General features: G+C 38.3%; 1 protein-coding gene across 1 annotated transcript in view; it reads right to left on the bottom strand.

Annotated features, from left to right (window-relative positions):
- Positions 1-873: 873 nt before the first annotated feature.
- The window catches only part of ITGBL1 (integrin subunit beta like 1), a 139,312-nt gene continuing 122,685 nt past the window's right edge, over positions 874-17,500 (bottom strand). Inside the window, exons 9-11 of the mRNA XM_062020548.1 lie at positions 8,217-8,363; positions 2,509-2,622; positions 874-1,203 (exon numbers count right to left, since the gene is read on the bottom strand). Coding sequence (XP_061876532.1) covers positions 1,112-1,203; positions 2,509-2,622; positions 8,217-8,363 — 353 coding nt within the window. The 3' untranslated portion in view covers positions 874-1,111. The remainder of the gene's footprint in view (positions 1,204-2,508; positions 2,623-8,216; positions 8,364-17,500) is intronic.

Raw genomic sequence — 17,500 nt, 5'->3', positions numbered from 1 at the left:
ACTGCATTAAAAGTTTAATTACTTTGTTGCCATTGTCTGAATGTCTTTGGCTGAGACCAGGCTACTGCATAGCATGGCTGATTTGTCACGTCAGTTGACCTTCAGGCTCCCCACTTCTATAAAAGCAGTTAAATTCAATGAATGCCATGTGTGACAGTGCAATCTGTTCCAAACTGTGATTTCTAATAGCACACAGAATTGTCATCCTAAAAGTTGTCAGTGTAACACATTTTCAGTTGCTTTACTTTTAAGAGGACTAGCCAACTGTACATACATAGAACAGTATCATAAACGTACATATGAGTTGCAGGATACATATTCAGAATATGTAATCATACATTTTTATCTTTATTAGTTTCATTCCTTATACTGCTATAGGTTATGTACTTGAAAGTATTGTAGTATGTGGACTAGATAACCAACTTAATGATACATTAACCACAGAAACTAAGTTATCTTGTGGACAAGGGTCTGTTCAAAAATTTTGGGTCTTAAGTCTATGGTTGACAGGTAATTGGATCTCAGTTATACAAATACAATCCTTTGATCAAATAAAATATCATTAATATGAGCTTCTTTACAGCTTCTCTCAATTTATGAGCTGGTGCATAATCAAAATTGTTAGAAATAAGAAAGGACCAAACAATGTATTTGCCAAACACCATAAAATTAATCAAGCTAATTATTTGACAAATATTCAACTGGTGCTGCTCCTCTACAAGAGTTTTGTTGCATACTGATACAGAGAGGTGAAAACCAAGTAATTAATGTTTAAAAAGACATTCATATACATTTTCCAAAGGTTGCTTAAGAAATAGACATTATGGGTTTAATCTCAGTCCCACTGAATTTATAAAAATCCTTTGGAAATGTTCCACGGGGACACTATTTTATGACTTTACCTATTTTATGAGCTTGAACTGTCCTGCTCCCAAGGCTTTGCCATGAATTTCTTTAAGGACCAGGCTCTGAAATGATTTTTCTAGCGTGTTTACACCCGTGTTCATGCATGCACACCCACACCCACACACTGAGTACTTCTGAAATGAAATGTTCTAGCAGCCCAAAGGGACACAGACAAAAAAACCTCGCCAGTCTTTGATGTCCTTTGTTAAGGGTATTCTTTCCCCAGCCAGATTTCACAAGCATTTCCATTCCATCCTTCCCAGCACTCACAGTTTCCACAGCTACAAACACCGTTGCCTAGAAGAGAATGAATGAAGGGCAATTATTGTAATTGAAATGTACTACATTAAAATGTGTTTTATGGGAAGTAAAAAGCCATTTTAAAGTAGTTGCATTGTTCCTTTATTGTTCCCTTCACTCCCCCTTTTTATTTTTTCTTTGGGAGAAAGCAATTACTGTACCATTGCATTAAGAAGCCACCTCAAACCTACACTAACAAAGCATTAATAGCATTTACTCAATAATCCCACCAGCAGAACTGCAAATATTGTAATTATATGCCACCACTCTTTGTACCCAGCTGTAGAGGCTCAGTGTTCATACGCTACCTCCTGGTACACGATTAAAAAACACTTATATAGAAAGAAAAAAGATGTTAAAAGTTAGAAACAGAATGGCAGTAAAAATGTCACTTCTGTACATGAAAAACTTGAAACCTAAATTCTCAGAAGTGCTATACCAATAAATAATATCTCAAGCTTTCTATTAGATGAAAAATGTGTTGGCCCTAGTTTGGAATGGGGAAGCTCTGGTTGGTCCTATTGTGGTTACTTGTCCGCAGAAAAGGACCCTTGCTAACCAGGGTAGCTGGAAGCCACAATTTACTAGTGTCCGCCCTCCCACTTTCACTTTAATTGGCGTGTAGATTTCCTCCACATTTAATAACTGCTCAGCAAAGATTTTCTAAAATTAAGATTTGTAGCAGCAAGCAGCCAGCGAGTTAATTTAGCAATTCCCATGTTGCTTCTTGTCGCAAGATTTGTCATGACAGTTTGTTGGCAGCCTTCCCATTTCTATCTGCATCTGCCACCTGAACTCTCAGACAATGTTAAGGTGAAGCTGCTTTAATCACTAGCCATCATGTCATGAGAAAACTGTCAAGTATTTCAGCCTCCCACTGAGAACTGTCTGATTGCCAGGAAGCTCTGTTAACCCACACAACTAATAGCTCTCACCTACCAAAGATCATCAGACAAGTGAATTTTGTCAATGAATTAAATGCATTGTACACATAAAAACTCCAGTAGGAGAACAAAAATTAAAGAACACTCATGATGGCATTGCTGACACTGTTCATCCTTTGCAAAAAAAGCAGTAACTTGTCATCAATTACAGAGAAAATGTATTTAAATTCAGGCTTTCCACTGTTGTTTTGAAACCTTGATTATCACGCTGCATGAAGAAACAATCATAGCAGGTTTGAATATCCAGCAAATGCACTTTCTTCATCAATAGAAAAGGAAGAAGCTGGGCTTTGTTTATCATAATTTCCACGAACACAATTTGTTTCTTAGACCAATTAAATGTTAGCCAGTACTGCACCTGTGCAAATGAGACCGTCATGTTTGTCACAGTCTCTGTCATCACATTCACAGAAGTCTCCCGAAATGTACCATTCCTGTGGTGAACAGATGCACTTTCCACAGTGGCAGGAACCTGAAATCACAAAAATTATTACTTACAGTCAAAGAGCACTGGCATTTTCAGACTAGAAAACAACGTCTCCAGACACACACGTGTGCACATGCACAAAATTGCCACCTAAGAAGCCATTGCATAAAAGAAAATAATCAAGCTAAAAGCTTTCCGAATAAAAGAATTCTTTGGGGTGAGCTAAAGTGTGGTGGGATGCTAATACTAACGCTTTGATTCTACTATTTCACTTAATCAGGACTCACATTTTGAAGCTTTCCTTCGGTTTCAGAGACCTACAATCAGTGCTACTCTTCCCAGTAACTTCTCTCTTTATTTTTCTACTAGAAAATTTCAAATTGTCTCTGACCCACTGTTATTGAAGGAAAAAAAAACCATAATCAGGAAGCAAATGGCCTTCCTCATCTAAAGTAGCCAGGGATGAGTCCACAAAGGACCAGAGGTGCTTAAAAATGCCATTTAGACTCCCAAAATCCTCATCAGCATAAAAGAAGCTGCTCTGCCTCCCATGGAGTTACTGAATACTAGGTCAGAAAGGGTTTGCACACCTAAAAGCAGTTCAGCAGTTGCGCACTCCTGTGGAGTGCCCCAATGCCCATTGGAGGGATAAGCCAATCTCCTCCTCCTCAGGGATGTCTGGTCACACCTCCATAGGGAAAGGAGGGTCTTTTTGGTGACATGAGTGATGCTGTAACCCACCAGGTACAAGAAACATCCCATTAAGGGAACACTCACAGACATCCCTACCTTCAGCAGGAGGTTCATGGCTCTGAATCCTTCAAAGGGATAGTTACCCCCAAGCAATCCTAGGTCAGAAGAGCCGTAAGAACCAGATATAGAACAAATCCATACAAAAATCTCAACAATCAAACACATGATAACAAAGAATACACACATAGTTTTCAGGTATGAGAGCCAAACTAATTAAAAAAAAAGTCACTAAAGAATCTATTGACATTTACCAGATCATGCTTATAAATCATAGAATCATAGAATGGTAGGGGTTGGAAGGAACCTTTAGAGATCATCTAGTCCAATCCCCCTGCAGAAGCTTGCTCACCTAGACCCCCTCAGTCTCCTCTTTAGACTAAACAGCCCCAGTTCCCGCAGCCTTTCCTCCTATGAGAGATGTTCCAGTCCCCTGACCATCTTGGGGGCCCTGTGCTGTACTCTCTCCAGAAGTTCTCTGTCTCTCTTGAGCTGAGGAGCCCAGAACTGGACACAAGACTCCAGATGAGGCCTCACCAGGGCAGAGTAGAGGGGGAGAAGAAACTCCCTCAACCTGCTGGCCACACTCCTCTTGATGCATCCCAGGATGCCATTGGCCTTCTTGACCACGAGGGCACATTGCTGGATCATGGCTAGCTTATTATCAGGACTCCCAGGTCTCTCTCTGCAGAGCTGCTCTCCAGCAGTTCAATCCCCAGGCTGTACTGGTGTCCTTGTTGAACCTCATGAGGTTCCTCTCTGCCCAACTCTCAAGCCGGTCGAGATCCCACTGAATGGCAGCACAGCCTTCTGGGGAATCAGCCAGTCCTCCCAGTTTGGTGCCATCAGCCAACTTGCTGAGGGAACACTCTGTCCCCTCATCCAGGTTGTTGATGAAGATGTTGAACAAGACTGGCCCTAGAATCGATCCCTGTGGAACTGCACTGGCCACAGGTCTCCAACTCGATTCTGTGCCATTGATCATCACCCTCTGGGCTCTGTCATTCAGCCAGCTCTCGATCCACCTCACTGCCCACTCATCCAAGCCACACTGCCTGAGCTTTCTGATGAGGATGTTGTGGGAGACTGTGTCAAAAGCCTTGCTGAAGTCAAGGCAGATGACATCCGCTGCTCTCCCCTCATCTAGCCAGCACTCATAGAAGGCTGTCAGGTTGGTCAAACAAGATTTCACCTTGGTGAAGCCATGTTGACTCCCCCTGATAACATGCTGCTGAAAATCCCAACTTCTTGTAAAGTTTCCAGAATGATTCCAGCTCAAATAATAATACAATAATAATTAAAACAAAATATGTAGAAGGAAGCTTTGTTACATCAGAGTATAATCTGAAGAGAATTAATGGATTACTTAACAGAGCCTTAGTCAAAAAGTATAAAATGATGCTCTTCCATCTTTATATTCCCTTCAGTTACTTCTGAATAAAATCCATACTAAAAATACAAATACTTTTTTTTTTTTTTAAAGTGAGCCTGTCAATATCAACCAATTTTCGCTGGGTTTTTCCCATAAATACTTAAGTGTCCCTGATCACTAAAAAATAATCCTTTACTACTTCAGAATGGCCTCAGTGGAGTATCCATTTTTTCAATTAAAAATGTAAGTAATTTGGTGTTTATTGTAAGTTGACAAAAATTAACTCATTGCCTAATTTTGTTTTAGCTTGTAGCATATGGAACATGTAAATACATATAGAAAGAGATACTGATTGGTACACTTGGATATGAGAGTATTTAGTTGAGCATCTACTTCTTTCTTGAGTTCTGAGTACTGCTTACTGAGCCATAGGCACAGAAAATGCTGACATTCCCCACAAGGATAAAAAAATGCCTTTGTTTAAAGAGGCAGTGGAGGATAGCGTACATGTGGCATGGTTGCTGTATGAGAGCCACTCTGAGACATACTTGAGGATCATTTAAACTGAATGTCGCTGTTTATACAAACTACAAGGTACTGACAGCTGAAAATAACGATGTGTGAGAAATCTAGAGAAATTAAAACAGTTAATAAGAGCATGACATTGTAGGAAATTTGAAGTGAATCTGCATAAGCAAGCACTGGTGCTGCTACTGATGGATGCCCACGATGTTTAAAACTATTTTGCAGAAGATACAGCAAATTTAACAACAAGTCAACCAAAGGATATCAGGCTCTGTAATGTAAAAACCTGTTAGGGAGAATGAATGTATCAAGTCTTTTTTCCCTGAACAGAACATGCTGCTCTGGGAGGCTCCTCAGTTTAATTAAAATGAGTCTAATGAGTTGCGGGGTGTTTCCTGGGATCCCGTCCAGATCCTCTCGGATGGGATTTGGCTCATTACCTAGCGTGCGTCCTGCACTGTTACAGTAGCCATCTGCAGCCCTGTGTTTACTGCCAGGGAGGCAGCAGCGTGGTGGGTGTTGCTGTTTTCCTTGGGAAGAGCTTTTACTACAGGTGGCATAGTCAGCGAGCCAAGATTCTGAAAACAGCCTAGGAACATAGATATCGAACTTTGCTTATATTAACAGAATGTCATTTTCTGAAAACGTTCAGCAGTTATCTACTGAAAATCAGGACTCTTTAGAGCCTATTAAATCCCACATACAGAAATTCAAGCTCATTCAATCCATTATAGAGCTTGCATATCTTGGCTAGGTTTCCAGCAAAGATGGATTAACCACCATTAGTGAACGTGTTCAAAATTCACTTTCATTTGAGCAGTAATGGTTACTTATTGCTCAGTGTAATGAAATGGAAAGAACAATTTGTCATTTTGGCCTCTGGATAATGCTGGTCACGCTAGCTGTGAATCGCATTTTAAACTATGGAGCCTCACTAAGACATGATCTCCAGATACATATTAAAGCATTAAGAGCAGAGTTGCCTAAAAAGAACCATCCATCCAACCAACCAAACAAACAAAAGGATAAGGTCAAGCATAGAAACAAAAGTTATAAGTAATTTGACAGTCTTTGCCAGTGATCTCCATCCTGCTCAGAGAAGAGGCAGGAGATAGAAACCTCCTTGGATAGTCATTGGCCACACACTTCTGAAAGCTAGATATTTCTCTACTGGGACATGCACTTATATATAGATGCTATAGCAACTTTCCATCATATCACATGGGAAGCTTACCTGTGCTTGGAGGCCAAAGAAACTTTAAAATATCCCAAATAATATCTCACTATTGTTGTTGAATATGGATTAGGAATCAAGTTTGTAATTTTCATAGAAAGTACATGTCCTTGAACAGTGCACTGTTACCTTAAAAAAAATGCATCTCTGGAGCCTTCATTTATGCAGTCAGGTTTAAAAGCAGTACCTGCCTGCATCTGGTTACAACGTAGAGCAATGTTCCAGCTGCTCCAGACTACATCAATGACCAAATCCCAAACCACTTCCTGGACAGCATAGCCAACAGGGGGAAAATATCCTCGATGTCTCCACAAATTCCTGCCAGATGGTCTGCTCTCAGAGCTTTAAAGTAAGTTGTAGACTTCATGTACATGTTTAAAGCAAATGGCCTTAGAGTAAGACCCACAGGCTGGAATAAATAGCTCTCAGTCATCCTTACACAGAGGTAGCACATAATGAAAGTATTTTAAAATTCAACATTATTTTTCATGTTTCTATTTATTTAGAGTCTTATACAGTGCATTTTATTGATTTTAAGTGTATTAGAACACCTTCACAGTTTATACAAAAAATCACAGGGAGTCCAAGACTAAGAAAAGATAACTTCTGCAGTTAAACAGAATAACAGTTCCTCCAGTAACTCAGCATCTTCTTACACATACACTAATTTCAAGATAACTACGTCTTCTGTAAACAGTACAACTTACTAATTTTCTGTGACACTGTGACAGCTTGGGGGGGAAAAACAACCAAAACGGTCCAGTGGGGGAGAATTCTGATCAAGTTACAATACAAACGGAAAAGGCCAGAGTGGAAAGCCCTGCACTGAAATGAAAGTTACGGAAGGAAAACCTAAAAATTTGCTCAATGCAGAAGGCTTCTAACTGGTTTTTTCCCCACCTGGCAGGTTTCTTCTCTACCATGAAAGGTATATACAGAGGAAATGGCACATCCACTCTGGAGTGAGTGCATTCTAGCCTCCAGCCACTCCCATCACCCATCTTTTGTCTATTCTCTTTCAGATCTATTATATATAAAAATAGTCAGTTTGTACTGTGGGAGAGCTCAAAAGCCCTGTTTCCAGCAATGTAATTTCCTAGCCTGAAAGACTGCAAAGTAAGAACCCCAGAGAACAATTTCAGATAATTATCGAGATTTTCTGAATTTTATTCCTCCCTGTGGCAATTTTTTTATTGCTGGACTGAAGCTAATGCAACTACCTGAATAAAAAGTAGTAAATGACAGAGTTTGTGGGATTCTGTCGTGGGGGCTACAGACATTTACCTTTCCTTTGCTGCTGTGTTGGGGAGAGGGATGATTATATATACTAAATGTTGCTATTAAAGACTCTCATCCACTTACCATTGCCTGAGATAATACGTTTGCCATTTCATCCACTGCAGTGTTAACCGCAGTTAGTGTCCCTGTCCCTCCAGCTGGATGGGAGCACTAACGGTTGGTGTGTAACCTACAGCTGTTCAATGCAGACCGACAGATAACACATGCAGGAAATTACATGCTATTAACAAATTGCATAGGAGAGCAATACTGCTAAACATGGATGGCTGTGGTGGGTGTCTGACAAAATGGGCATAAGTGCATTACACAACCAAATATAACATCCTATTGATAATAGGGGCCTTTGAAAGAAAGGGTTACTGAACAGCAACTGACTGCCATGCACATTAGTCTTCCAGAAGATAATAATTTTCCTCTGGTAGGGCACTGACACGGGGTAGCTCAGCTGCCAGTTCTTACCCTTCCCTGAGCATAATATGCCATCTGCTGACTCGCAGAGACTTCTGCTCTCCTCCTCCGTCATGTTGCACTTCCTTGAATGCTGGCACAACTTTCCAAACCATCCATCCTGGCAAATACATCGGCCGCATGAGCAGATACCATGGCCTGTAATGACACCAAGGTTGGTTATGAGCACACTTAGAAGTGTTTAAAAGGTGCATGTCAAGAGAATGGGGAGGCATTTTTTTTCTGTTGTCTGAAGTGACAGGACAAGAGGTAATGGACAAAAGTTGGAACACAGAAAGTTCCACTTAAAGCATAAGGAAAAACTTCTTTACTGGTAGGGCGACCAGCAGGGTGGCGTCCTTCAGTTCTCTCATTCTTGTGCTAAACAGAGTGCCCTTGTGATGAGCAGAAAAGCATAGGTATAACTCCTGTCCTCCAAAATACTCTGCATGATCTGAACTTTATGGGATATCCCCTAATCCACAGTGTTGATGATGAACATATTCCCTTTCCTCCCATGTATTTAATCCTGCAGCCCAGTGCTAAAATCCCACCTGCATATCCCACACTATCACCTGAAGAAACATGCCCCAGCACAGAGCTGAGAGCAGCACACAGCAGAAAAGACAAGGGAGACAAAAGCTGCAATCTCCTCCAGCAGCCCACTAAAGGTGTTTATCTGCTGCAGTGCATGGAGCTGCTAATGTGCAAAGCATGGACTCAACATACTCTGCAATTACTACAGAAGGAAGATGATTCCCTCAGGGTCTCATGTGTTGCTGATTATTGGTTGTATGTAAACCCAACTGGCAGACTGCAAGGAGTTCCTCTCATCATCCAAGCAATATCCTGGATCTCATCTCTAGACATAGCTAGTCCAGTTCAGCAGTTCAAAAGGTTTGGTGGTTTCACTCCTGACACTGCAGCGCTGTCAGTGCTGAGGGAAGAGCAAGAAGAAGAGAGATACCAGAGCATTCCCCAGAGCACACGTTTGTATGACCCTCAGGATGGACTTTGAAGAATGGGCAGGCTACCATGGCAGAATCTCCCCACAAAGACACAGAGATTTAAATTCCCGCATCAGGACAAGAAACTTGAATGAGAGGGAAGGTGAACAGGCAGAAGAAGAATACAGGAGCTATCAAAATGGGACTAATAATAAGAGGGAAAAATAAGAAAAAATGAAAGGACATAAAGATAAATGAGAGAAAACAGAAAATAGAGGTCAAGTGGAGAGGAATACACTCTGAAGTGTTAGGGAAAGAAGGACAAGGAATGATAAGAGAGGGAAAGGTAAAAGAAACCTTAGCATATAGGTCAAAGATAGAGCCTACAGGCTTTAATCAATGTTTTTTTAAAAAATAAAAAAAGATTAAATAGAAGTTTTGAGATAAATTTGTACCAACTTAACTAAAAAAGGAAATAATGTTGAATAGTACACTGAGTGGAAAATCTGGCCAAGAAGAAGGGGAAAGTGATAACAAATGTGGATAAGAATACAGACATGGAAAACTGAAAAAAAGAGAAATGTCTCCCAGTCAGAGTTTCAGTTTTCAACCTTGAATAGTATTTCTGCAGTAAAGAAGATTATTCCTTAGCTAATCAGTTTACTGGCCTTAAACGAAGTAAATTATACATACTAGTGATTTTGTCCAATTCTACCTACTATATAGGGCAGGAGACTGGAAATGAGGGGACTGAGATAATTTGAGACCATGAACTGGGAAGAAAGGAACAAGCAGTAGGAGTATCTAGCAATGTACTGATCTGTAGGATTGCAAGAAGCAAACCACTAATTTTCCTTTCCTGTTTGACGGACTTCTCGTGAGGCAACAGCACAGCTTGATATTGTAAAGCGTGAGGCAACACTGGTAGAAGCTCAAAGGAGAGGCAAACCTCATGGTTTGCTATAAGCAGAATTCCTTTATGTTCTTCTGATGGTCAAATATTTTACTGATTTAAATTAGAAAATACTGGAAGCTCCAAAGTCTTGGAGTTGTTGTTTACAGTGATCTAAATGTTCAGAAATAATTATTGTCCTCAATGCTGGGTACTGATCTTTGGGGGTTTTATCTTTTTACTGGTACAACTTTAAATGCTAAATAACAATGACACAGTCATAATAAGACAGTGTTCCTACCCACTTCTGCAAGTGACATTCAGGAATTATAAATTTACATATATGCTTTTAACATATATAAAATAATACAGCTTGATAACTAGCAACAATAGAAGCTTGATAATACTTGAGCTTTTATGTTAGTTAGAACAAGCATACCACAAATCAAAACACAAGAGGAAGAAAACAAGCGTGTATAGTTTCCCATATGCTCCTTCCAGATAGATGGCATGCAATTGTCTACATTAATTTCCTGCAGCTAAGATTCCATCAGAACAATTTTATTGGTCTTATTTATTTGTCATTAGTAAGATATAGATTAGATTTGAGAAGAGCTCAAGGACTGAAGAGCAAAATATACAACTGGATGTTGGTGTTGGGAAATTATTTGTGGAGATACAAATACTTATTTTAGCAGTAAATAATAAGAAAGCCATGCTGATTTTACACAGAGAATAAATTTATAACATTTTTTTCTTGTTTAGTCATTACGATGCACGCGATGCAGAGACTAGTCACTTCTGTAAAGCCTTTACAGAAGTAAAAGAAAAAGAATTAATGAATAATCCATAAATTCAGAGCAGAATTTATGGTTTGCTACATAAAATTTTGACATGCATTTTTCTGAGATGACCATTCCTCTACTCCTTTATGCCATATAAAACCTCAAAATATAAAGGATTCTTTTGTCTCTAGTACTAATGTATTTTATGAAAATAGTATTTACTCCTAGCTGACACCAGCTTGAGCAGCTGTAGCTCTTAGGATGCCTCATCCATTGAAGTGGTAAGTATGCAAGTGCTTAGCCCAGTGCTTCCTAATTCCTAGCTATTGCATGTGTGTTGTAGTCTGTAAAAAGCTGCTTTACAAGGTTCAGTTATGAGGATCTTCCTTGAAGAGGCTCTTTGCACTTGTCTGAAGACATCCAAATAAGCCAGTCAAAGAGAAGGGACAAAACATTACAAGCAACTGCTTTCAGTTGAATGCAACACTCAGGTTCAAAGTGTCCCAGTTTCATTCCAATGAACCCTAGCCTCTCAAAATTAGAAGCAAGAACAGCAACAAAAAGGTGCAGTTCTTGCTCCTAGGTCCTTTTAAATCAGAATAAAGTTCCCTCCATAGAGAAAATAAAAGTCAAGAATGCAGCAGTCATAGAGCAAGACTTCAAAGATACTGTCACTTTGTTTAGAATTATCAATAAATCCAATAACCACTAGATTTATATGTGAAATATTAATGTAGTAACAAAGAAAGCCGTGACAGCTTACTAGTAAAGGTCCACTGAAACCCAAATCAACCCAAATCAATGATATGATATGATATGATATGTAATAAAGTCAATATAACATCTATAAAATATAAGTTTGACTGTCCTGATAAATCAGCATTTTCCACAGTTAGAGAAAAGTCTACTCAGGCCTAATCATAGAGAGATACTGTGAGTTAGGAATGAGAAGTTTACACATACAAAGTAAGATGAATTAGATAGAAACAACTATATATGAGAAATGTGATAAATAAAATGGACATAAAATACCCAACCAAAGAATCTATAACTAGATGAAAAATAAGGAGTTTAAAAAGTGTACTAGAAATATGAAAAATCTTAGTATAATGCAGGATCCCCTATGTAGAACAACACAGTAAATGAAACAATTTTATCAGTATTTAAATAGAAACACGTTTTTTTTGTTATTATTAGAGGACTATGACAGAGAACTTTCCATTAAACTATTTACATAAGAGAATATTATCCAACATCTATCTGTGAGAAATATTTCTAAGTGAGCAGGCTTCATTATTCTGCCCAAATATGTTAAAGGAGTTGGTAAAAACATTACTGAATCACAACTGGGTCACTGATTTTTTGTTTTGTTGATGATCAGGAGAATGCTGTAAGGCTGAGACAGTTGTGACAATTGCAGTTGCAGAAACCCAATATAAATGTGAAGTAAAATACTGATTATTATAATAGGTCACTTAATATTGTCCAAGTCTCACAAAGGGAGACTGCAACTTCATTTTGAGCAACATCGCAAGCAGAAATCTCAGGAAAATCTTCAAGTGAAGCACTGCACTGAAAAGGGCTCATGACATCATCATATGCATATAGCAGGAGAGAAGCGAGTAAGAACAGAAAGAAGTAGGAACATGTAGAGCATTGATGAGATGGACAATAAAGTCCTTCAACTCACTGTGATATCCACATTTGAAGAGATTTTTTAAAACTTGAAAGAGTCTCATAAAGTTCCAAAGAAAGAGCTCAAAGGGAAGGGGAAATAGCTTGTTGGAAGAATTTAAAATATATGTCTCTGTTTAGTCTATGTGGGGAAAAAAGAAAAAAAGGGAAAAAAAAAAAAGAAAAAAAAGAAAGAAAAGAAAAAAAAAAGAAAAAACCCAAAGGCCTGTTTTAGCAGGGTCTGAACTATCTTCTGTGAAGGTACTAGAATGCAAGTTCTCAAACTACCAGAGAAAGACAAAACAAGAACAAGAGGAAAAAGCTGATGCTGGCAAATGCATTTGAGAAATGAAAGAGCATTTCCAACAAAGATGATGCCTACTGGAATAAACCTTCAAGCAATGCTGGCATGGGCTGTACATGTCTTAGAGTCTTCACAGTGTGGCCTTCTCAGAGACAGGCTTTCGTTGCACACAGTACACAACATAGGGGAAACATAGGTATAGTATAATGGCTATTTATAGCTTTTGATACAAGGTCCAACATATCCCTTTTGGATTTGCAAATAAATGTCTATTAATCAACTTAAATGTTGATGCATTAGCAAGTCCTTTACTGCGTATTTCAAAAGAAAGACTTAATGAAAATGCTTTTTACAAATGTAAATAGAATTTTACACTATCTGAAAAGCTAAACAAATTATGTTCTCTGTGCATCTATGTGAAGTCTCAACTTTTCATACATCTGCAAAATGTTTGGGTGACTAGCACAGAAACCTGTAGTGCATTTAAAAGAAAAATTAGAACAGTAAAATTAGCTAAGTAAAGCCAAATTAATTTCATACAGAATATACCATGCTCATTAATATCTATACTGGCTACACTAGTTATTCTCGTATCTAATTCAATACCTACTGGTCATTTTGACATACATAAGTGCAAGGACACAGACATTGAGTCCTGCCTGTCAAAATAAAATCCTGAATCACACTAGCTTTATGCCAGGTAGACACTGATATCTCCACTACCTAATAAAATAATTTTCCCTCCTTTTAACATCAGTTTTATCCAGTAACCATGTGTCTGGAATTTTTACCCAGGAGAAGCAATTTAATTTTAGATAACAAATATCATAATAAAAATTTGTGATTAAAGAATATAAAAATGTCTAGTATTCTGTAAAAACATATATATATATATATATATACACACACACATATCAACAGGATATGGTCTATGCTCTGAAGGCTTCTCAGAAAATATGAAAAACCTCTTTGGTAAGAAATAAACACTTATTTTAACATAACAGGAACTTCATAGGACTTGTGGGTTCAATTTGGATGCCTAGGGGAATTTGACAAACCTAAGATATCAAGGATATCCTCATACTGGTGGCAGCTATGCAGGTATCCCTGTGCGCTTGTGGAGGCAGACAAAGGTAGCCTTCAGCATCAGAAATTGTACAAGATACCTAAATTTAGGCAACTGAAGACTTTTGAAATTATGCCTCATGTAGTCTGAGAAGGCATGGTAGAATCGGGACTTAAATTCTTATTTCTGAATTTTCAGATCAGTCAATGCAAAAAGCTCTCTTCATCTGGGAGATAGGCTGGTATTACTTTGTTCTTCTAATCTGCATTTTGGGTATATTAGAGAGTTCCATAAACATCCTATATACTTCTGTTTCAGTATAGTAACATCAGTGCAGGAAAAGAGATAATTGTCTGACAGCAACTGCACCATAGTATTAATACTTAGCTTTACTTAATGAAGCATATTATTAATCATAGCTCCCTCATTTTTGCAGTTATGATCTTATTGGTCTTCATAAGAGCATGCTATCTGAAAAAATCAGGTTTCTGCTTCACTGAAAAGCTGACAAAAATAAATATCATTCATGGTTTCTTCAGTATGGACCTAGAACTGTCATAGAAATGAATCCAAAGTTTCTGTTGTGAATGTTTATCGTAGAACAATACATATATATATGAAAAAAAGAAAGGCACTACTTTCCCTGAAACAAATACCTTAGCTAAAATGGACAGTAATGAAAATTTTGTATTCAAAGGAGCAAGGCAAGTTCATTCTATCTATCTATCTATCTCTCTATCTGTCAGTCTCTCTCTCTCTCTATATATATATATATATCCATCTCTATAAATCACATCTTGGTGATGACTATGCAATCCTAGAATCTTTCACTAATTGTTAGAAGGTGGTATGGAAGCTTCAGTCTCTTTTAAAAGTTTAAAACATAGGAAAGCTGGCAATTGCAGCTTTAAGTATACATACACTTTATATACTACAGCTTTCCCTTGTTCTCTGTCAATACATAGAGACATATATTGGAAATCTTCAGAGTGATGTGAATGAACTGTGAATAAAAATGTGTAGGTAAGCACCACAAGGAATGTCAGAATGAGATTTTAAAAAGGACCTGTTTTGATAACCAACAACTCGTTCACAGCAATAAAACTGAGAAATATATTATTTTGTCAAAGTTAGAAGGTCTGCACTCTCATAAAACAATTGTATGGTGACTTTCATGATAACTTTTCAGCAGAAGACAGTGCTCAACAATAAAGGATGACGACACAGCACATAACTTGTGTCATTTCTTTCCTTGTGAATCCAACAAGAGCAGCATTGTCCAAAGTCAAGAAGGAAAAGGCACAGACAGAAGTCACCAGACTTTTCTGAAACTTACAGACACAGAAGTAAGTAAAACCATGAGTCAAAAGGATCATCCTAACTGTTAAGTCCGAAGTGATATAACAGGTGTGCCTAAAAAACTAGTTTGGTTTTGTGAGTCAAGACAAAACAAAAAGACCTCCTGAGAACTTGGTGGGTGGTATCTCTTGTCCATCTTCCGTGTCACACAGAAATGATCCTGACCAGCTACTTAAATCCAGACAATTTGATGCTTGCATGTGAGTGTAATAATGTGAGTGGATGAAATCAAAGAGAAAATGTGTCTCAGTGGTGAAAATTAATTTAGTTAGGGACTCTATTAAAAAAAAAAAAAAACACAACATCTTTTCCTCCCTTAAAGTCTCATCTAGTGTTTTGCTGCACAGGTTTCCTACAGTTAGAGAGAGGTGCAAAAGCAGACCTGAGTAAGGAGAACTTCAGCATTTCCCCAAGAATATATCATCTCCTCCAGCTTTTACAAGCCTTTATAGTATACCCAGAATCTCAAACTAATGAGAACTAATGCTTTTCACCAAAAGGCACTGCTATAAACAAACAAAAAACAGCTGCATTTACTGCTTGATATGATATGACATTACACAACTGGATTCCCTACAGTGTTAAGACTGTATTTTGATATGTCATTGTGAATAAATAGTTACATAGTCACCAAATGGATTTGCTCACTTGAAAACAAAAGAATCAGACTTCTCAATGTATTCTATTGACACCAGTCAAAGGACTGGCTTACTGAGATGACCAGTCTTGGTTGTTTCTTAGTGTTAAGGACAGTGCAAACACTCATGACTAAATATCAAAAGGTTCCATCAAAGTTAATTATCTAATCGGTGGTCCACTGTATGAAGCACAGACAGAAATACATAAAATAAAATGGAAGCAACACTAGAAATATGTAAAGGTTTTGCTATAAATTACCTGTTATGAATTTCAACCTTTACTAATGGCCCTGAGGTAAAACTTGTGCAGATGTACAACCAATTTTTTTCACTTTTTTTGTGGGATTTATTTTTATTGTAGGGTTTTTAAGCAGCATAATCCTGTGCCAACCAATAGAATGGAGAGGACCTAAATGGCTTCTGTTTTATGCAATGGTTTCTACTTTGCTTTGATGAGAACTCATAGCTAGGCCAATAATGGTTCAGAGAACAAATCAAAATGAATGGATTTAAGAACATTATCAAATCAATTTCAAATTGATCTTTACTGTTGTTCTGAATTTTTGTTGCCTGTCAGCCCTCAATCCTGAAAGAGAACAAAACATAATGAATAACAGACAACCCAGGGAGGTAGAGTAGCCAACGATGACATCACTAGAAAACATGAGTGGACACAGTAGGAGAATAAATAACACTTGAAAGTTCAGGACACATCTGCAGCTAGCAGCATATTCATAACCTCAGAGGACAGAGAGAAGTATCTCTCACTAGGATATGGGATAAGTAACATGGTGTACATCAGTAACATAGTCATTCCAAGAAAGAACTTGTGCTAGCAAATCTGTGATTCTCCAGTCATGTGTGTGCACCAAAAACACTTGCACTTGAAAGATTCAAAGAATTAAGTAAAGCCAAAGAAAGCACAAGATTAAATATTGTTGTGGATTGATACTCCAACACACTTGGGTAAATTTTCAATCATTAAAAAAAAACCCTAACTGTAGGGAATGGGTTTTTAGGTATAATTTTTCTATCTCAAAAACACTGCATGAGACACCGTCTCCAGCCATAGCATTTCAAGTCTCTGTGTGGAGGCACAGACAAACTAAAGGGAAAACAAAGGAAGCATCTGGCAAGCAGGTTGAGGGTGGTGAGTTTTCCCCCTCTGCTCTTATAAGACCCAACCTAGAGTACTGCATCCAGTTCTGCGGTCCCCTCTACAAGAAAAAAATAGACCTAGTGAAGAAGATCCAAAGGAGAGATACAAAAATTGTTGGAGTTGAGGTCGTTCAGACTAGAGAAGACTGAGAAGATCTTATTGCAGCTTTTCAACATGTAAAGGGAGCTTATAACACAGACAGTGAAATACTTTTTAGCCCATGCCTGTAGTGACAGAACAAGCGTTAATAGTTTAAACTGAAAGAGGGTAGGTTTAGCTAGGACATAAAGAGGACACTCTTTATGATGAGGATGATGTAACACTGGAACACGTTGCCCAGAAAAGTTGTGGATGCCTCATCATTGCAAGTGTTCGGCATCAGGTTGGATGAGGCTCTGAGGAACCTGACCTAGTGAAAGATGTCCCTGTCCATGGCAAGGAGGTTGGTGTAGATGATCTTTGAAGATCGCTT

Source organism: Colius striatus, chromosome 1, assembly GCF_028858725.1.
Source record: "Colius striatus isolate bColStr4 chromosome 1, bColStr4.1.hap1, whole genome shotgun sequence".
NCBI classification, from domain to species: Eukaryota; Metazoa; Chordata; class Aves; order Coliiformes; family Coliidae; genus Colius; species Colius striatus.
The sequence above is the reverse complement of the archived record's forward strand: the minus strand, read 5'-3'. Positions and strand labels throughout refer to the sequence as shown.